Below are 17206 nucleotides of genomic sequence, written 5' to 3' on the forward strand. Positions count from 1 at the left end.
CTTGAAGAGAATGTCCTGGGGGCTTATAGTTTCTACCACAGTGCACAGGTTAAATATTAAGAACTACCATGCAAAATATATGTATGAGCGTTGTGTATTTCTGCCAGCTCACCCCTGTTTACAGGGAAAGAGAAGAACTATCCATTCCCCAAGCAGAAGAGGCTTCCTGTGCAGCCAGTGCTCTTCAGACCATTCAGACATGTCTGCTGCTGTCTGAGATGAGTGACTGTTGGGAGAACATTTTGTCCCCCAAGATTTATGTCAGACAGCTACAGACAAGGGTACATTCCTTACTCTGTAAATCAAAGATCTAAATTTTACGTGTTTGCAAGGGAGCCCATTGGATAGTACACATTGTTGTTCTCTGCTCCACAGGGCCACCATAGGAAACCTGCACAGCAGGTGACTGCCATCATTTGAGTGCACTGGAGAAGAGCTGGTGTAAAAGAACCACTGGGGGGGAACTGAGATCATGTGCAAGGTAGCACTAGTAGCACAGCCTTAACATGCAGCTGTGCAGTCAGAGCCTTACACTCAGCCCAGATGTAGGGCCACCCCACTGCTCTTCTCATCAGCTGCAGTAGCAGATTTACTGTAGCCCACATACAGCAATGGAAATCTGCTTTAGCAGGGGGGTTGGCTTAATGATCTCTAGAGGTCCCTTCCAGCCCCTCCAATTCTGTGATTTCTGTGAATGCAAGACGAAGTGGCTGCTGTGTGTAAGGAGTGTCTCTTCCCTGCCCCATCACACATCCCACCCCAACTCATCCCTTTTTCTCAGACTTTGCTCAATGAATCACTGATGTTGCAGTAATATGTACATCTTCAGGGAATTCTTCCCTTCATCTAAATGAGATGTGGGCATTAACTTAGTAACATAGATGCTATTTTTTTTTCCCTTCTGGATGATTAAGAGGCAAAGTACAACACCAAGTGAGGAACAACAATAGCAATAAAAAGTAGTGTAATATTTTTTAGAGCCCAATATCTCCACACTTGCCCCACTGAGATACACCATACTATGAAGCTTATGTCAGTCAGTGATGGGACTGCTCATCCGAGAGAGGCAAGGAAGCAAGGACATTATAATTAATAAAGCTTTGCAGGAAACAAGTTATTGTGCTTGGGGCGAGAAGGGGGAAGGAAAACTCTTCTCTATTATTTTTTGAAGAGTTAACTGTTATTAGGCAAAGACTTGCTGCGTTGAGCCAGCAGGTGCTGCTTTATGACTACATTAATGTTAATGATATCCTCCGGACATGTATGAAAACAGTTTAACCTCTTTCTTTCTCATTGCATTTCTCTGGATGCATGTTCTGGCTCCAGTTATTTTTCCAGTGTCAACACAGAGCTCTTGGATGAACCATGACCCCAAATTTGCACAGATGGTAGATTTATAAGAACAGGTAACTTTTGTCATCTCCAATCGCCCCAGGATAGACTTTGCAGATTAAGAGTTGAGGGAGATGGATAAAATGGGCCGTTTCTCTGGCATAAAATCATTCCTAGGGGTTACATAACATTTCTAAAATTACATTTAACTGTTCCTAAGTGTACCAAACAGTAGTACCTGGGATCTAACTATTTATTCTCTTCTTTTATTGCTCAAATCTCTCTTCTTCTGGCATACCATTAAAAATAAAAACACTCCAGCAGCAATTTAAACCCTGAGATGAACAGGTGTTAAAATCGTGTTCCTTTGAGCAAAATCTGCCATGGTCCATCAAAGCATGGTACACGCTACAGGGGTAAACCTGTGCTTCCAAAAAGCTTGAAACTTTCTAGCCTCAGCATCACTCCATGTTTGATGTTTTGGTATAATCCTATGTTTCATTAAAAAAAGAAAAAGAAAAAGAGAAAGAATTCCTATGTTTTTTTGCATATTTTTGTCAAACCTACTTTCCTCAGCAATAGTCTTGAAAGACCCTTCAAGCTGTTTATATTGTTAACAAGGTACTTGTATTGCACAAATCCACCAGCTCCAGTCAAAGCCTGGGTGCAATTTTAATGGGCAAAAAGCATCATGGGACGAGAGCCCTTGGAGATGGGTGTGGAGCTCCTTGCAGAATTCAGGTGATGAAACTACCGCCACATAAATGCACAGGGTAGAGAGTGTTTTTGAAGTCAAACCTGATCATAATAATCTTGCTAAACATTTGCTGTGTCCCAAGAGGTTTAGGGAAAACAAAACGGGAGAACAAAAGCTGTATGTTTGTTAAGGGGAGGTTGTACTGAGGAATGCTTGCCCACTGAAGCATGAGTGCAACGCCAAGTGAAGTATTTTGTAGTTTCTCGAAGGGTGAAATGTGCTTATCTAGTGTATTTTAGGGAGACGGGGCAGAAGCATGAGGCAGCAAGGGGTGGTACATGGAGTTAAAAGCAGAGAAAGCTGGTTAATGAGACAGGGAGGGAAGAGGCCATACAGAATCATAGGAGGGAGGGGGGCATCATATGTATTCATCATTCTTGGAAGTGGCATCTCTAGCATGGTCTGTATAGGAAAAGGAGAAAGAAGGCATGAACATCAGTGACAGGCAGGAGAAGATGCAGAAGAATGGGTGCAGAGAAAATGGTGGAGCTGGGATGTGGTGAAGAGCTAGTAGAAAACCCTACCCATCCCACAGATCCAAACCTGGTGTTTTGGAGGTCTCCAGGCGTCACGGTCATCAGTGCATCTCTGTGAAATCCATAGAGAACATGGCTACCTCCTTGTGGCATGCAGATCTCCCTATGGCATAGCTTGATGTTTAAAATAATAACCTGTTGTTACTGCTATTGCTGAAACACACTCCTCTTAACACAAATTGTGGAGATGCTGCCAGTGCTGCAGGTGAGCTGTCAACAACAATTTCATTGTATCTAAATTTTCTTGGTTTGTCTAATTGAAAGTGTCAGAAATCGCACGTGCACAAACACAGGTCAATTGAGCATTAAGGCTGTAGTGTCAAACAGTCAAAAAACAGATAATACCTAAGACTGTATTTCTGAATGAGAGATGTCCTTCTTCCCTGGTAGGTGTCCACTTAGCTTTCATAGAATCATAGAATGGCCCGGGTTGAAAAGGACCACAATGATCATTGAGTTTCAACCCCCCTGCTATGTGCAGGGTTGCCAACCAGCAGACCAGGCTGCCCAGAGCCACATCCAGCCTGGCCTTGAATGCCTCCAGGGATGGGGCATCCACAGCCTCCTTGGGCAACCTGTTCCAGTGCGTCACCACCCTCTGTGTGAAAAACTTCTTCCTAATATCCAACCTAAACCTCCCTTGTCCCAGTTTAAAGCCATTAAAAAACCATTTAAACCAGCTTTGTCTTTTAATTATCTGGGTTGGCCTCTGAATAGATTTTTTTATGTGGCATTCATGATTCTTCGTGCAGCACTTGTTTGTAGTACACTGTTTAGTTTGTGTAGCACTGTTTGTAGTACACTGCCTAGTAAATCCTAATGGACTACTAATTTTTTAAGATCTTAACTCCCTCTTCTTCACAGCTTTTAAAATAAAATGCAATGGTTATGTTTCAGTAAGACAGATCCTTATTAAATCTAGAGCTGGTCTGATAATGACTTAAATTGGTACTACGTGGCCATCACATGTTATTTGATAAGCATTCCATTATAATTAAGAAGGGGCTAATGGGCAATTAATATACAGAATTACACACTTAGCTAATTAGATGATTTTACTTTTTTTTTTTTTTTTCCTAGATTAAAATGTACAGGACCCCATAAATCACTATTAAAGATTTCTTAATAAGCCTGAATCCTCAATTTTTCCCTGTCAGTCAAGATGGAGCTACTGGCTTCTCCTGTGGCCCAGTGAGACCTGTCCATCAATGTTGTTCATCATGGTGGAGGAAACACTGCCTTCAACATTTGGGAAAATGCCCTCAGTCCCAAACCTTGCACCCATTTGCAGGACATTGCGGCTGAAATTTCTGCTCACTCTCTGCTCCTGCCTTTGCACTTTGAATCATAGAACCATAGAATGGCTCGGGTTGGAAGGGACCTTAAAGACCATTCAGTTTCAATCTCTTGCTGTGAGCAGGACTGCCACCCACCAGCTCAGGCTGCCCAGGGCCCCATCCAACCTGGCCTTGACCACCTCCAGGGATGGGGCACACACAGCTTCTCTGGGCAGCTGTGCCAGCACCTCACTATCCTCTAGAGTAAAGAATGTCCTCCTAATGTCTATTCGAGATCTCTCCTCTTTTAATTTTTAATGTTTTATTTAACAACAACAGCAAAAAACAAAACAAAACAAAACAAAAAAAAACAACAAACCAGGACTAATGTGCTTCTTCAGCAGCTTGGAATGCTCTGTACAGTTTGATTAGACATAAATAGGAGAGTGATATAGTAATCAGTCTGTGAGTATTTTTTTGGCAAGGATTATGAGTGATGTATCAGTGTATCCCAGAGAAGAACACAAAGGAATTGCACTGACGGGCAATGGCTTAGAGCAGGCCAATAGTCTACACATGATTTTGATATGTTTTTTTTTGAAAGAAGTAGGCAGAAGACAAGGTGGGACAGAGGTCAGGTGGAACAACACAAACTGTACACATCTCTGTAAGATATCATTTGCTAACAAACATCAGAAGCTTTGTTTCAACAGGAAAAGAATGTGTGTATTACTGTAATGGAGATAAAGAATGTTGGTGCATAGGGCTTCTTTACCAAAGTGCTCTTCATGCTCAAAGCACTGCACAAAGAAGAATTAACTTCTCTTGACAGCTTGCAACAAAAAGCCAGTATCCCAAACTCACTGTGTGCTTGAGGAAGTGGGGGTAAGGAAACAGATTGCTGACTCAATGTCCCAGAAGGATCTGGTAAGAGAATAAAGTAACAAAAGTAGGTATTTTCACTCTTATTCCAGCTCTCAGATGACCTGGCCATCCTGGCTAGCGTCAGCACAGGCATGCAGAGACTTTGCAGAACACTGCAGGTTTGAATGCTACTGAGGCACGCTGGCAGCAGTGTTGTGATGTGGTCCCTGGAAGGGCAATTAGTCCTAATAGATGGTGACAGAGGGGTGTCCTTGAGACCCTTATCAGACTGAGAAAACCTGCTCTGGAGGCTTTTCTTCCTGCTCTTGCACTGCTGACCAAGTGTGCTTAGCTCCTCCTGGGCAGAACACTGACATATCACTCCAGCCACATCACTGCTGCGTGAGCTGACAAAACACTATTTTTACTCCCTGCCCAGTTATTCAGGTCAAGAGAAGATTCAAGATCACTCGCATATGCAAGAAACTTCTTCTGACTCAGTGGGATTTGCATGAAGGCACAGTGCCCTGGAGAGCAGGGGGTCAGAGTGGAGTCAGCTGCCTGTGCTGACACTGACAGAGGCAGAAACAGTTTTCAGAAGCACGAATGTGTTTGGGGTAATAGAAAGTGCCAGTGGATTCCTTTGGGCTCATCAAGGAAAGTTTTAGGTTTTTAATATGTTTTTAAAAGAGAAGAGAGAATAATATTACGCATTTACTAAAAGCACATTCTTTTGACTACAGGCTCTTGCCCAAAAGCAAAAGAAGGAAGGGCTGAGCTTTGCTGTAGGTACGTGTCATCATTCCTAATGGGAAGGAGGATGGGATGGGACCTTCAGGGTCCTTCCCACAGGCTCTTCATAGCAGCAGCTCTGCCCTCCCTTGCTTCCCTTTTCTAACCAAAGACTGGCTGATGGCCTCTCACATCCCAGCGTGGAGCTGAATTTCCAAACTGGAGAATACTGTGTGTATGGAGAGGGGTCGGGGGAGATGCCATCATTCAGGCCTGCCCAGTGGATTCTTTCCAGAACTGAACCATCTTCAAGGAGGAGAGCAAGGTCAGCTGAACAATCTGGTGTAGGGTGTGGTGGGGGCGTTGGGGGTCATGGTTCCAACTAACAGTGAGATGGAACAGCTTAACATGGAGAAATAGAGTAGTTGAAGCTTTGGGCAAAGCACTCAGCTGGTAAGTAGGTTCAGTCCCTTCTTACAGAGCTGGAGTTACAGTCTCTTGTCAGGGAGGGGAACACACTCAACATTATTTCTGCCCTCACAGCCTTGTGAATGACAGCCATGTCCTTAGGATGCTCTGGCTCAGAAGTCAGTGCAGCTGCTATGAAAAGTTCTGCTGTGAACAGCTGTGTCTTTTCTAATATGTCTCCATATACATGTATGCACATCTGATGATATTCACTAAATTTGATCCAAATAAGTTAGAGTTTGAAGTTGTAACTTTCACCAAAGAAGTGACTTGCTAGAAGAACTTTATCCAACATTCAGGACAATATTGCATAAGAAAAAGTGAAGGTATGCTGCTAACTTTGTTCCTAATCACTCCGGACCAAGCAGGCTTTACCTGCTGATAAATCCATGGTGGCCTTGTCTCTGTTAGCTCAGTTTTCTGTCAGCTCTTAGAACTTAAAACTTTCATCTAAGGTCTGTGCCAGTGGTCCACAGCCTCAGGTATTCAGAAGTTCAGCTGCCTCTCCTGACAGATGCAGCACCTGGACAGCACCCTGGCATTGCCATCTGACAGAAGGCCAACTTCATCTTTTGGGGATATTTTCCAGCTTCTCTTTGCAGGACCCTGGAACTTGAACAGAGGAGAATGAACTCTGGGGAGCTATCATAGGAACCTCTGATTTACTTATTTTTTATGTTGCCTGAGATGAAATAGAAACAATGAAAAAATCACAGAGGAGAATTGTATACCTAACACTGAAGCTGAACTATACCTTTAACTTCCTAAAGCAATGACAGTCACTTTGGGGTTGATGTCAAGTTGGTAATTTTCACTGGAATAGACATTAATAGCTGTGTTTATTATTCAAAAACTCTGATGACAGGAAAAAAAAAAAAAAAAAAAAGGAAGAAATAATCCACCTCTAAAAGATGAAGCAAATAAGAAAGAGAATGAGATTATTAGAAACATAAAGACATGGAAGCAGGAATAGCTGCTACAAATAATATCTAAACTTGTAATGCATGGATGCCCTGCATGTTCTATTTTCTTCTTAATAGGGTTCGGTGATGGAGAGATCTACTCTAATAGTTACAGAAAAACTCATATCCATGCTGTCCTTTAAAAATAACTTCAGCTGTCATAGTGCATACATAGAAGGAAGTGGTTTTTGAACATATCAGCATTGGTTCAGCAAGGGACTTAATTTGAAGATTCAGAATAAAAACAAAATTTCTTTTAGGAGAAGGGGATGGAGAGAGAATCTATGTAAATTACTCTCAGTTATGTGCATCAAAGAGGGAAGCCTGGGTTCAAGAAAGGACGTGAGAGCTAAGCTATTGGAAAGGTCATTTCCATGAGAAATGACCTAAATGTGCAATGCTGGGAAAAATAAAACAAAATGGGCTGTGAGGAAGTTGGGGGGGGGGGGGGAGGGGGGACTCCTGGCCCTGTGGAGTGGGGGCTGGCTCTGGGCGTGGTGCTCGCATCACAGTGTGTTCCTTTGTCCTGTCTCGCCACCATGCCCCCCATACAGAACCTGGAGCAGAACCTCAGGCTAAAAAACCAAGCGGGGACCCGGCAGCTGTGCAGGGCAGGGGAGAGGGAAGAGCATCAACTCCCACAAGCAGGTGAGTACATGATGGTATGTAATTTTGTGCTGCCAAAACACATAGATCTGCTTGATTGGGGTCTCCCCCAACTCTGCTCGTCCACCCCATCTCCTCATCCTGTGATTTTTTAGTTTTGGAATATGATTAAGGGAGGTGGGAAAACTTCTTTGAAGCCTGGGTTGACCTCTCCCCTGCTGTGCACAAGAGCTGATAGAGATGCTGTCAAGTTTAATTGTCCCCAGGACAACATCCTTCAACGCTGTATATATTATATACTGCTGTTTATCCTCAAAACTTGCCATAGAAACACTTAAAATATAAGTGGCTTTAGGTGCCTGCCCATGAAACTCAGTGGAGGGTGGTCTTGGCTCGTGACGCTGGCTGTTTTCTCATCAGCATTTAGGGATCAGTTCCCCCTGTGATTCAGCTTCCCATCCTGGGGATAATGGTGGGGACATCAGCACCCTCTGAGGGAACAGGACAGGTCTGTGTGAGGCTGGGAGCAACAAATTGCTCATTGTGCTCTGAACACAACGTAAGGGGGAAAAATAAACTCAGAAATTGGCAAGAAGTTGCAAACAGTGGGAAATCCCTTTTAGCAAAGGAATGACATTATGCAAACACAAGTCTGATGTGAGATAAACCAGATGGTGATGCGGAAGGCAGCTCTGAAAGTTAAGCAGAGACCTTATATCAATAAAATCAAGTGTTAAGGCAAACAGATCCATACTGCAATTACTCCTTCAAGAAGGGATTTTGGGCTTTAAACAGTAGCGATATGTCTTTGAGCTTTCAGACAAGCTTGGGAAGGGGGAGAAGGAGGCAGCTGTGGGTGGTGGGTCTCAGAAGTAACTTGGAGGAGCCCAGGGAGGCAGCAGCTAGCGGAGATTGTGGGGCAAAGAAGGACAAAGGGTTCAGTGTCCTGGCAGAGCTGGGGGGCACAAGGACCTTGGCCATGGCTTTTGCCCCCTGCCAAGTAATTGGGACAGATATAGAGGCAAAATTCATGACTGCCTCTATATGACTGGATATCACATGTTACAGGAGGACGACTGGGAGGCTTTTTGGGAAGAGGGATGAAAACTAGCAGTCAGACTACCTTTTTTTTAATCAGAAAAAAAAACCCAACACGTTTATGCTGTTTGAAACACTGCACAGGTTGTGGTAAAAAGAAACAAATTACTTGGCTTTAAAAAGTAGTTCAACCTCATTTCATGCGACTTTCTGCATTTTATCATCTTCCATGACTGTAAAAATGATGAAAAGGGATGAAAAGAGAGTCCGGGTTTTTATATCAAACTTTGTGGTGCCACCAAAGTGTTGCTTTCTCCACTAGTGTCAGTTTTCTCCTCTTCTTTCAGTCCTAATCAAGCTTCATCTCCAGCTTCTGTGTCATCTAGTCCTTACCAGTGGGCAGTGGCCTCCTGCAGAAGTCTTTTCACTGTCTTCCTCTGTTTGCTAACAGATGACCATGTCTGCTTTTGACCTGACAAAACAGAGCACACGGTGTACAAAGCCTGAGATGGACTGTGTCTTCCCACGGATGAAAGTGAGGGATGAGACATTTACATTTATTGATGGTAAATGGGTGAATGAGGTGCACTGCCAGCCAACATTTGTACCCCAGAGGAGACTCCTTAGCAAGAAGACAGAGAATGAGTGGAGCATCTGGGAGGAGAACAGAGCCCTCTGGGAGGAAAACCAAGTCCTCCGGATTGAAAACAGGATGCTCTGGGAAGAAAACAAGGCTCTGCAATATCTCCAGTCACAGAACAAAGGTGTCCAGCTTGTTTACAGTGACACCATCCAGCAAAGCCTCCAGAAGGATCATAAGCTGTCCCCGTTCTTCCCAGAGAGGCATTTAGGTTTTCAAGTCAGTCCAGGCAACAAGGCTCTCCAGCTGGTCAGGGAAAGGAGCAGTGTCTTAGAGTTTTTCCATAGGCAGAATAGAACAGTTCCCACCATTTGGAAAGATCAACAGGCCATTGTAGTTCATGAAGAGAACAAAGGTGCCAGCTCAGTTCAGAAGGACACCGAAAATACCACAGCTGCAGGAGAAGGTAGCCTTGGCCCAACCTGCCAGGAGGAGCATGATGCCAAAGAGGAGAGCACCACGCCAACCCAGAATGACACCAAGATTGCCCCAAGCACAGAGGATGACAATGAAATCCTTCAGGCTCTCCAGGACTTGTATCAGATTCTCCGGGTCTTCCTGAAGGAGAAATGTCTTTCTGATGACAGAGAGAGCCTTCATGCTCTCCAAGATGAGAGCAAATTTTTCCAGGAAGAGTACAAGAAATTGAAGCTGCAGCTGAATAATGTGAAAAACACTGTGTCAGACATTACAACTCAAATGGAAATGCTGGAGAAAGAGCTCATCGCCATCACTTTCCCAATATATGAAGAAGCAGGAAAGAATATGGCAAATGAGTATCAACTTGGAGAGATGTGAAACCTGGTGCTAAATCTACTAGTTGTGTTTCCTGGGAAGTGCCTCTCCTTGTTTCAAGGAACTTAATAAAATCCAAGCAGAGCCTGAACTAAAATCAAAGCTGGAGAGTATTGTGTTATTCTGAAACTTTCTTACATTACTTAGGCATATTTCACCATCTGGTGGCATGGTGCCTGGAAAGCATGCTTTTCAGCCTTTTGGGGGGATTTTCTGATAACGGGGCCTGCATATACAAAACACAGCTCATTCTTTTCACACTTAATTTGCGGTACCTTAGGTTGGCCGTACTTTTCAAAGAGATGATAGGTGCTTCCTGAAAATAAGAAACTCAGATGGGAACTGAGTTTGGGTCCCCAGCTGTCCCCTCCTTATGGCTGGCCATGTTCCGAATGGGAATATTATCTGATTTGTACACACTAACTAAGACAGATTTTCTTTCTGCAGTATTTGTAGGTACATAGATAGATAGATAGATAGATAGATAGATAGATAGATAGATAGAGACCTAGACAAATAGATGGATGAGAAATACCTTTCTCTGCTACAATTGACCCCTACCATATTCTTGTTGTTTTCTTTTCCAAGTCCCACATTCCCACATACTTTGTTGTCATTTCCCCTTGTTTAAAGTTCTTCCTCAGAAAATAATCTCTCTTCTGCCTTGGAGTACAACAGGACTATAAAGCAAACATTGCTCACCAGAACAGCATGTCCCCTTCTGCCTCAGTTATCTGTAAACTGCCTTCATCATTTTGTACCTTAATTACTCTAAATTCTTCTCAAATGGCCTTGTTTTCATACACTTGAATAATCCTACTAATTTCAAGTGAGATTATTATTTGTTTATAAATGGCACTTCTAGGTTTCAGCAAGTATAAGAAGGAGTTCTTTTTGTCTTATTTACAGCTTGCTGCTAAAAGGAAAATTCCTGTAGACTTCAGTGGTCTTTTGGGACCTACTCCTCTTTGAGGCCAGGAATTAAGCATGTCTTGGTCTATAAACAATCACTTGCAGTTATGAAGATAACAGCATTTTAGCTTGGAAGAGCACTGATATCTTTAGGAGTAGCATGGGGTAAGGGAAAGGGCAATGCCCTGCCCCCATGCAACAGAAGACCCTGGGAAGAGTTGTGAGCCTGAGTTGTCCATCTGCAATGGACCTGAAGACTTGAAAGCAGGACCCCTCACACCAACTTGCTTCTGGATGCAAAGAAATGGGCTGGAACGAGCACTCTACAAAGCTAAGTAGCCAGCCCTGTCCATTCACCTGCGACCCTACTGGTCAGACCACTTTTGGGCAGGTGGGGAGGGGCTGACCTCCTTGGTCCTGCTGTTTGCTTTTTTGGGATTTTTATACTTAATCCTTTTGGAGCTATTTTGTCTGAACTGCTGATCATTTCCTACCTTTGTTTCAAAGAGTTATCAAATGAAGATTCTCATTGACATGCTCTTCCTTCATTTTTACCTCTGCTTCTACTGTAAAATGCAGTCATAGCCTGGGGGAGGAGGACAAGAAAGTTACAGTGAAAAAAGCATGTCCAAGCACACAATCCAAGGGTAGACTCTTCCATAAAGCGTGATGAATAAATGTGGATACCTCCTCACAGACACCATGGTGGGGTGATTGGAGTGAATGGAACAGACAGCACAGAGCAGCGAGGTCCCTCTCAATTGCTTGAATGGCCCGCTAAGGCAGGTTTTCTCTTGGCCCATAGCAAGCAAGTAGGCCATCAAAAACAGCTCTTTGGAGGCTGTTCCATGGCTTATATTTGTACTTGGATGCTTATCTGCTCACACAGTGAACAGTGATCTGTCACAAGGAGACAGAGAGCCTATTTATATGCCCATGTTTAAAAGCTGGGTCTAGTCTCAACAGTATGGGTATCACGTCTGGAAAAGCATTTCTTTCTGTTTTAGACAGTGCAAATTGTCTCAGTTTTTCAGACAGAATACCGGACTCGTTAGGTAATCAAACAAGACAGGCTCAAGGAGACTTTTGTGGTGTAATTGTACGAGAATTACTGTAAAGCAAAAGAAAGGTTATGGGAAGGTTCAGCTTTTGCAACAGGACCCAAGAAACATCTTGTCATTATAGTTTATAGGTCTCTAAGTAATTTGGAACTGAATTGCTTAAAGAACAAATTATCTCTCACCTTGTATCTCACTCAGACAACAACAGGCCAAATACCAGGTAATGACTGTGTATTTCAGAGGCCTAAAGTATGAAACATTTTCTTCTGTTAGGGGTTCAAGATGATGAGGAAAATCTCCTCAGTGGCCAGAGGGAAAGAGCTGCATCTCAGCAGTGCATAGGGAGGACCCGGTCAGAAGAGCACCTGAAAGGAATGCCAATTAGCAGGAGGATGTACAGGTGAGAAGTTCCTCCTACTTAAAGAATGATTAAAACTAATTGTAGATAAACACTTCAGCTCCATGGTGAGGAATATGCTCATGCTTCTGTGCCTTGAGACACATAGCTGTTCCCCTTCACTGTTTTTTGATGGAATATTTGTCAAAAGAGACAGTTAAAAGCTTGGCATCCCTGAGTGGAGGAGGTGCTTCACCAGGTTGTGAGCTCAGGGTGATGACATGGCACGAGGTCAGGAGCTTGCGCTGTTGACCTCAGTCCTCAGCTTTACTTTGTGTGCAATGCCTTCATTAAGCAGCTGAATCAGAGCTCTCCAGCATGAGAGGAAATTATTGCTTTCCGAACAAAATTGAGTTAGTCTGGGCAGAGCTTAACTGCCAGGAACACATGTAGGATCCTCGGGGGAAAATGCTACTTCTTCTGAATACTAATAGTGTTCCTGGGAGAACTAGGTATTATGAGCCCTTCATGCTTTGGTCATTGCTTTGGATCTTTGATTTTCCTAGTTATAAAAAGTCTAGATCCAGTGTATATTTTCAGCATCTCTCATCAAGAAACTGAATGGATTCATGCCATCCAGATTTCTTGAGTCTGTCAGAGATAACCACTCCTGTGCTGGGCACAAGTAATTAAAGTCTTACAGAGATGTGTGATTTTGGAACAGGCTGCCCAGAGAGGTGATGGTGTCACCATCCCTGGAGGTGTTCAAGAACTGTGTAGATGTGGCACTGAGGGGCATGGTTAGTAGGCATGTTGGGGATGGCCTGATGGTTGGACTAGATGATCATAGAAGTTTTTTCCAACCTTAATGATTCTATGATTCTATAATAAGCCGACACTCAAAATCTGATCTCTAGTCTACACCTATGTACTTACAAACTGAAATAAGTTTGTGGTAACTGGAAGATCACTTCTAGATGATGGGATAAAGCGGGTGATCGTGAGAATTATTTGTTCTACATGCTTTGGTTATCTCTCACTCATTGTGAAAAGCATGGTTGGTAAGACTTGGACAAGTTGTCTGTAGAGTGTCACAAATAAGTGCCTGGGGACAGTTCTAAGTGCTGCCACCCTCTGCTTTGCTCCATACCCCAAGAAAGTGGTATTAACCACTTCTCCTTACCCTCAGTGGAGGCATCACAGTATGCGATGCATTTTTGTCCTGCCTTCCGTCTCCAGGTGAGCATTGTGAGGGCTGTGTGCACAGCTCCTGCAGATTACTTAAAGTAAATATGGAGGAAAAATGGTACATACAGTGACAATTTGCTAATTATCATAACATTTAGGCAGATTTAGGGGAAAAAAAAATGGGATAAGCTTTACTTTTTTTCCTTGCCTGTTGATTGATTTGCAAGTTCCTGAGAACTGATAGCTATTCTGGTTTGAAATGGATGGATGTCATTCTTATGCTGCATAATTTACCTTTTGCAGAGGGAAATTTTCTATCTCTCCCCTTCCTTCTTATTGTTGCTGATTAGCTCCTTATTTTTACACTACTCATTTGTCAAGACTATTTTTGGATAGCTGAGTTTTTGGCAAGGTCACCATCAGCCTCTTGCTTCCCTGTAATTGGATTATAGCCTGTAGCTCTTGGGCTCTGCGCAAATGCTGACTTTCCCATTCTTGTTTCGTCTTAGGTCGTCTAAAACAGCTGATTTTGTACTGTCTTCATGTAAAACTCACCTTGGCATTTTGCACTTAGCAGACTCACTCTGTCCTCCCATGCCTTAAGAGCAGTTTAGTACTTTTTTCAAAACTTTCTGAGATTTTTGAGCTCCATCTTCCCACTGAAGCCAGATTTCCTACAGGTTTGCTTCTGTTTTCATGAAGGTGGGGTTGTACTCCAGAAGCTGAGGCACCAGCCAGAGCCTGTGCTCTGCCTGGTGTGATCTTCTCAATCAAAGAGTCATAGAATCATAGAATTGCTCAGGTTGGAAAAGACCTTAAAGATCGCCAAGTCCAACCGCAACCTAACCAAACTACCCTAACTCTAACAACCCTCTGCTAAATCATGTCCCTGAGCACCACATCCAAATGGTTTTTAAACACATTCAGGGATGGTGACTCAACCACCTCCCTGGGGAGCCTATTCCAGTGCTTAACAACCCTTTCTTTACATCTTAGTTCACAGAATCAGCCATGATAGAATGGAAGTCATGCACTTACCCTCTGTGCTGGAATGGGACTAGTCATCTTTTTTTCAGCATTCAAATCTATGAACAGATTTGAAATGAAAACACTAATTTAGGTCCATGCCTACCTGAGGTGGTTTCTGTAAGTGAAGGAGAGAGGCAAAACCTCTGCGGAGTTGGTGATGAACAGGATGGAGCATTGTGGTCATACAACACAAATAGCACAAGCAAAGCTCACCAAACTCATTGTGAATAGACCCAGTTTAGCTTTCAACCTACCTGTGCCTATGAGGCAATATATTTCATTCTTGTTTCGGATGCAGAAGGTAAACTCACAGAACTTTCCATTTTTTAGAACAGTGTAATTGGCAGAAATATTTTCCAAATGTAAACTGATCATCTTTCTTCAGATTGTGGCCTAGGCCAAAGCACTAACGTACATCTTCGATCTGCAGAAATTATGGGATTCTAATATAGAATAATAGATTCTCATCAAGACTTCTAGCTTTAGGAAATTGTTTAATCTCCATTCTCAGTGCCTGTTTCTTTGATGCCACTGTAACTGAAGGGTCCCAAGTGCTGGGAAAAACATCTCACCAGCTCAGAACAAAGCTGATTATGTAAATTGTGCATTAAGATACAGCTTCAATTTAATTTTATTCTGTAAATAAATACCCAATTAACATTCATCTCCTAAAAGGCAGGTAAAACATTTTCAAAACCACCACTGCTATGGCAGTTGTGACTCTACCATAAACAGTGATGAGTTGGTGGCATGTGGACATCAAAGTCTGAAGTGTGAAGCATATTTTAAGAAGCAACAAGGTGATGATATTTGACAGTAACAAAAGAAACATTGCCTGGTTGTCCGAGACATTCAGTGCTTCCTTTTGTGGTTGTACAGCACGCAAAATACATTAATACACTTTATATTCTCAGTCTTGGAGATCACGAGTAACTATAACTCATTAATTCACTTAAAATATAAAAACATTTCAGCTAATGAAGGTCATTACTCAATGATGACCAAGCCTTTTCTTAATGGCTTTTTATTACAACAGCTTGCTTCTGAGTAGTCATCTTTCCTGGGTCTATTTGATATTCTACCACCAGTATTGTAAAAGATGATACTGAGCAGGAGCAGAGCAAGGAACCCTGCCAGGTATTTTGCATTACTCTTCAAGGAATATGAAAGATTCAAGTGCTCTTAACACACAGCTATTTTAAAGTATTTAAATAATTGGAGACTTCATTGGCACTTGACAAAGAAGCAGACAGGGGATTGGAGCAGATTTTGTTTATACTGGAAATAGAAGAGTGAATGTCTGCATCAGCTGGAGATCAGGAAGAGGTTCTTTATAAAATTCTTTAACATCCTAAGGAAGGAACTGTGCACCAATGTAATTCCATATATGGGATGTGAAAGTTATTTTCTATGGGACACTGCAGGTAATGGTCAAGCATAGTACATTGCTTTATGGCTCCAAGGTAGAACAACCAAGGGAGAAATTTCACTTCTGCAAGGATCTTTTAGACCTCAGTGAAAACTTCCAAGTACTCTGCTGTTCCACCCAAGATCGTTGTTTGTAGGGAATCTGCACCACAGGTGCAAATGCATACAGCTTGGTACAAGCTAACCTTAGGCATTAAATTGCACGCCTGTAAATACCTGATAGTTGGTACAACAAAATACCGTATGCAACACTAAAGTTGACAGTGTAAAACCAGTGAACATTAATGCTGCATTGAAACCTTTATTTCAGAAAGCATAAAAGCAGAATCTGGCACCAAGTTTCAGGAATGGTTTACTGCTCAATTTAAATGTGTTGGCAAATATCAGATGCCTCAGTACCTTGGTACCTCTCCAGGTACTAAATATCGTAAGTCATATCCCCATTCCTGTCCAGTTTTCCAGACAAAAGTGTGAACAGGTCATGAGGACTGTAGATACAACTGAGGGGGAACAGAGGGTTTCAGCCGGGACAGGTGCTTCCCAATTAGAAAAGGGAGGTTCTCCCACCCTGCCAGGCCAGAGCCAGAACTCTGACCATGTGAGAATGACCTCCAGAGAGGACATGGTAGGAAGGGGCCCTGAGCTTTACTGTATCCAGACACTAACCCTGTATATTGCTAGCTGATGCTGGGAAGGCCAGTATGAATCCCTTACTGAACATCCACCCATCCCTGCACAAGAATTGGTTCTTCTGCCATCACACTCTTAGGTATGAATTGGACAGAAACATCTCCTACATCCCATGTCCTCTTGCAGTTTAGGGAAGCTGGACTGCAAAGGGAGAAGGTATGCTGAACATCATTGCTGCAAGCAAAGCTGTGCTTGGTGGCCAATGCCAGACATAGTTGGAAAGATCTGGAGAAGGTTCTTGGCTCTGACACCCTATGTGAAATACGACACACAAAGACAACACCCCCAAACGTCTCCCGGAATGTGAGACACTGCATTCACACCATTATTTTACTGATGTTCTCTGCCAAGATGTTGGGCGAAGCAGCAAGCTGACCCTGCCAGAGCACATCTCCAGTGCTGGAGCATTAGCATGGCCAGTACTGACAAAAAAAAGTTTTTTGGCACTGATAACAGCTCTTCTGTAAGTGGAAAACTCAGACTCCTGGGAATAAACACAGATGCAGTGTAGATGCACACATTCCTTGGAGCTGTTCTTTCACAAGCAAATAAAC

The 17206-nt window shown here is 43.0% G+C and overlaps 1 protein-coding gene and 1 long non-coding RNA gene across 5 annotated transcripts; one reads left to right on the forward strand and one right to left on the reverse strand.

The window, feature by feature from the left end:
* The first annotated feature begins 5653 nt into the window (after positions 1-5653).
* Positions 5654-10109, forward strand: SPERT (spermatid associated). Of its 4 annotated transcripts, none has more exons than XM_015275528.4 (3): positions 5654-5823; positions 7483-7576; positions 8920-10109. In XM_015275528.4, the coding sequence occupies exon 3, from the start codon at positions 9024-9026 to the stop codon at positions 10008-10010; it is 987 nt and encodes a 328-aa protein (XP_015131014.1). In that variant the 5' UTR covers positions 5654-5823; positions 7483-7576; positions 8920-9023; the 3' UTR covers positions 10011-10109.
* On the reverse strand, positions 5817-7361 carry LOC121109471. Its single transcript, XR_005847483.1, has 3 exons — positions 7224-7361; positions 6721-6780; positions 5817-6578 (listed from the first exon to the last, which is right to left on the reverse strand). It is a non-coding gene; the product is annotated as an uncharacterized LOC121109471 (long non-coding RNA).
* Positions 10110-17206: the final 7097 nt, after the last annotated feature.

The sequence above is a fragment of the Gallus gallus genome, chromosome 1, assembly GCF_016699485.2.
Source record: "Gallus gallus isolate bGalGal1 chromosome 1, bGalGal1.mat.broiler.GRCg7b, whole genome shotgun sequence".
Lineage (NCBI taxonomy): Eukaryota > Metazoa > Chordata > Aves > Galliformes > Phasianidae > Gallus > Gallus gallus.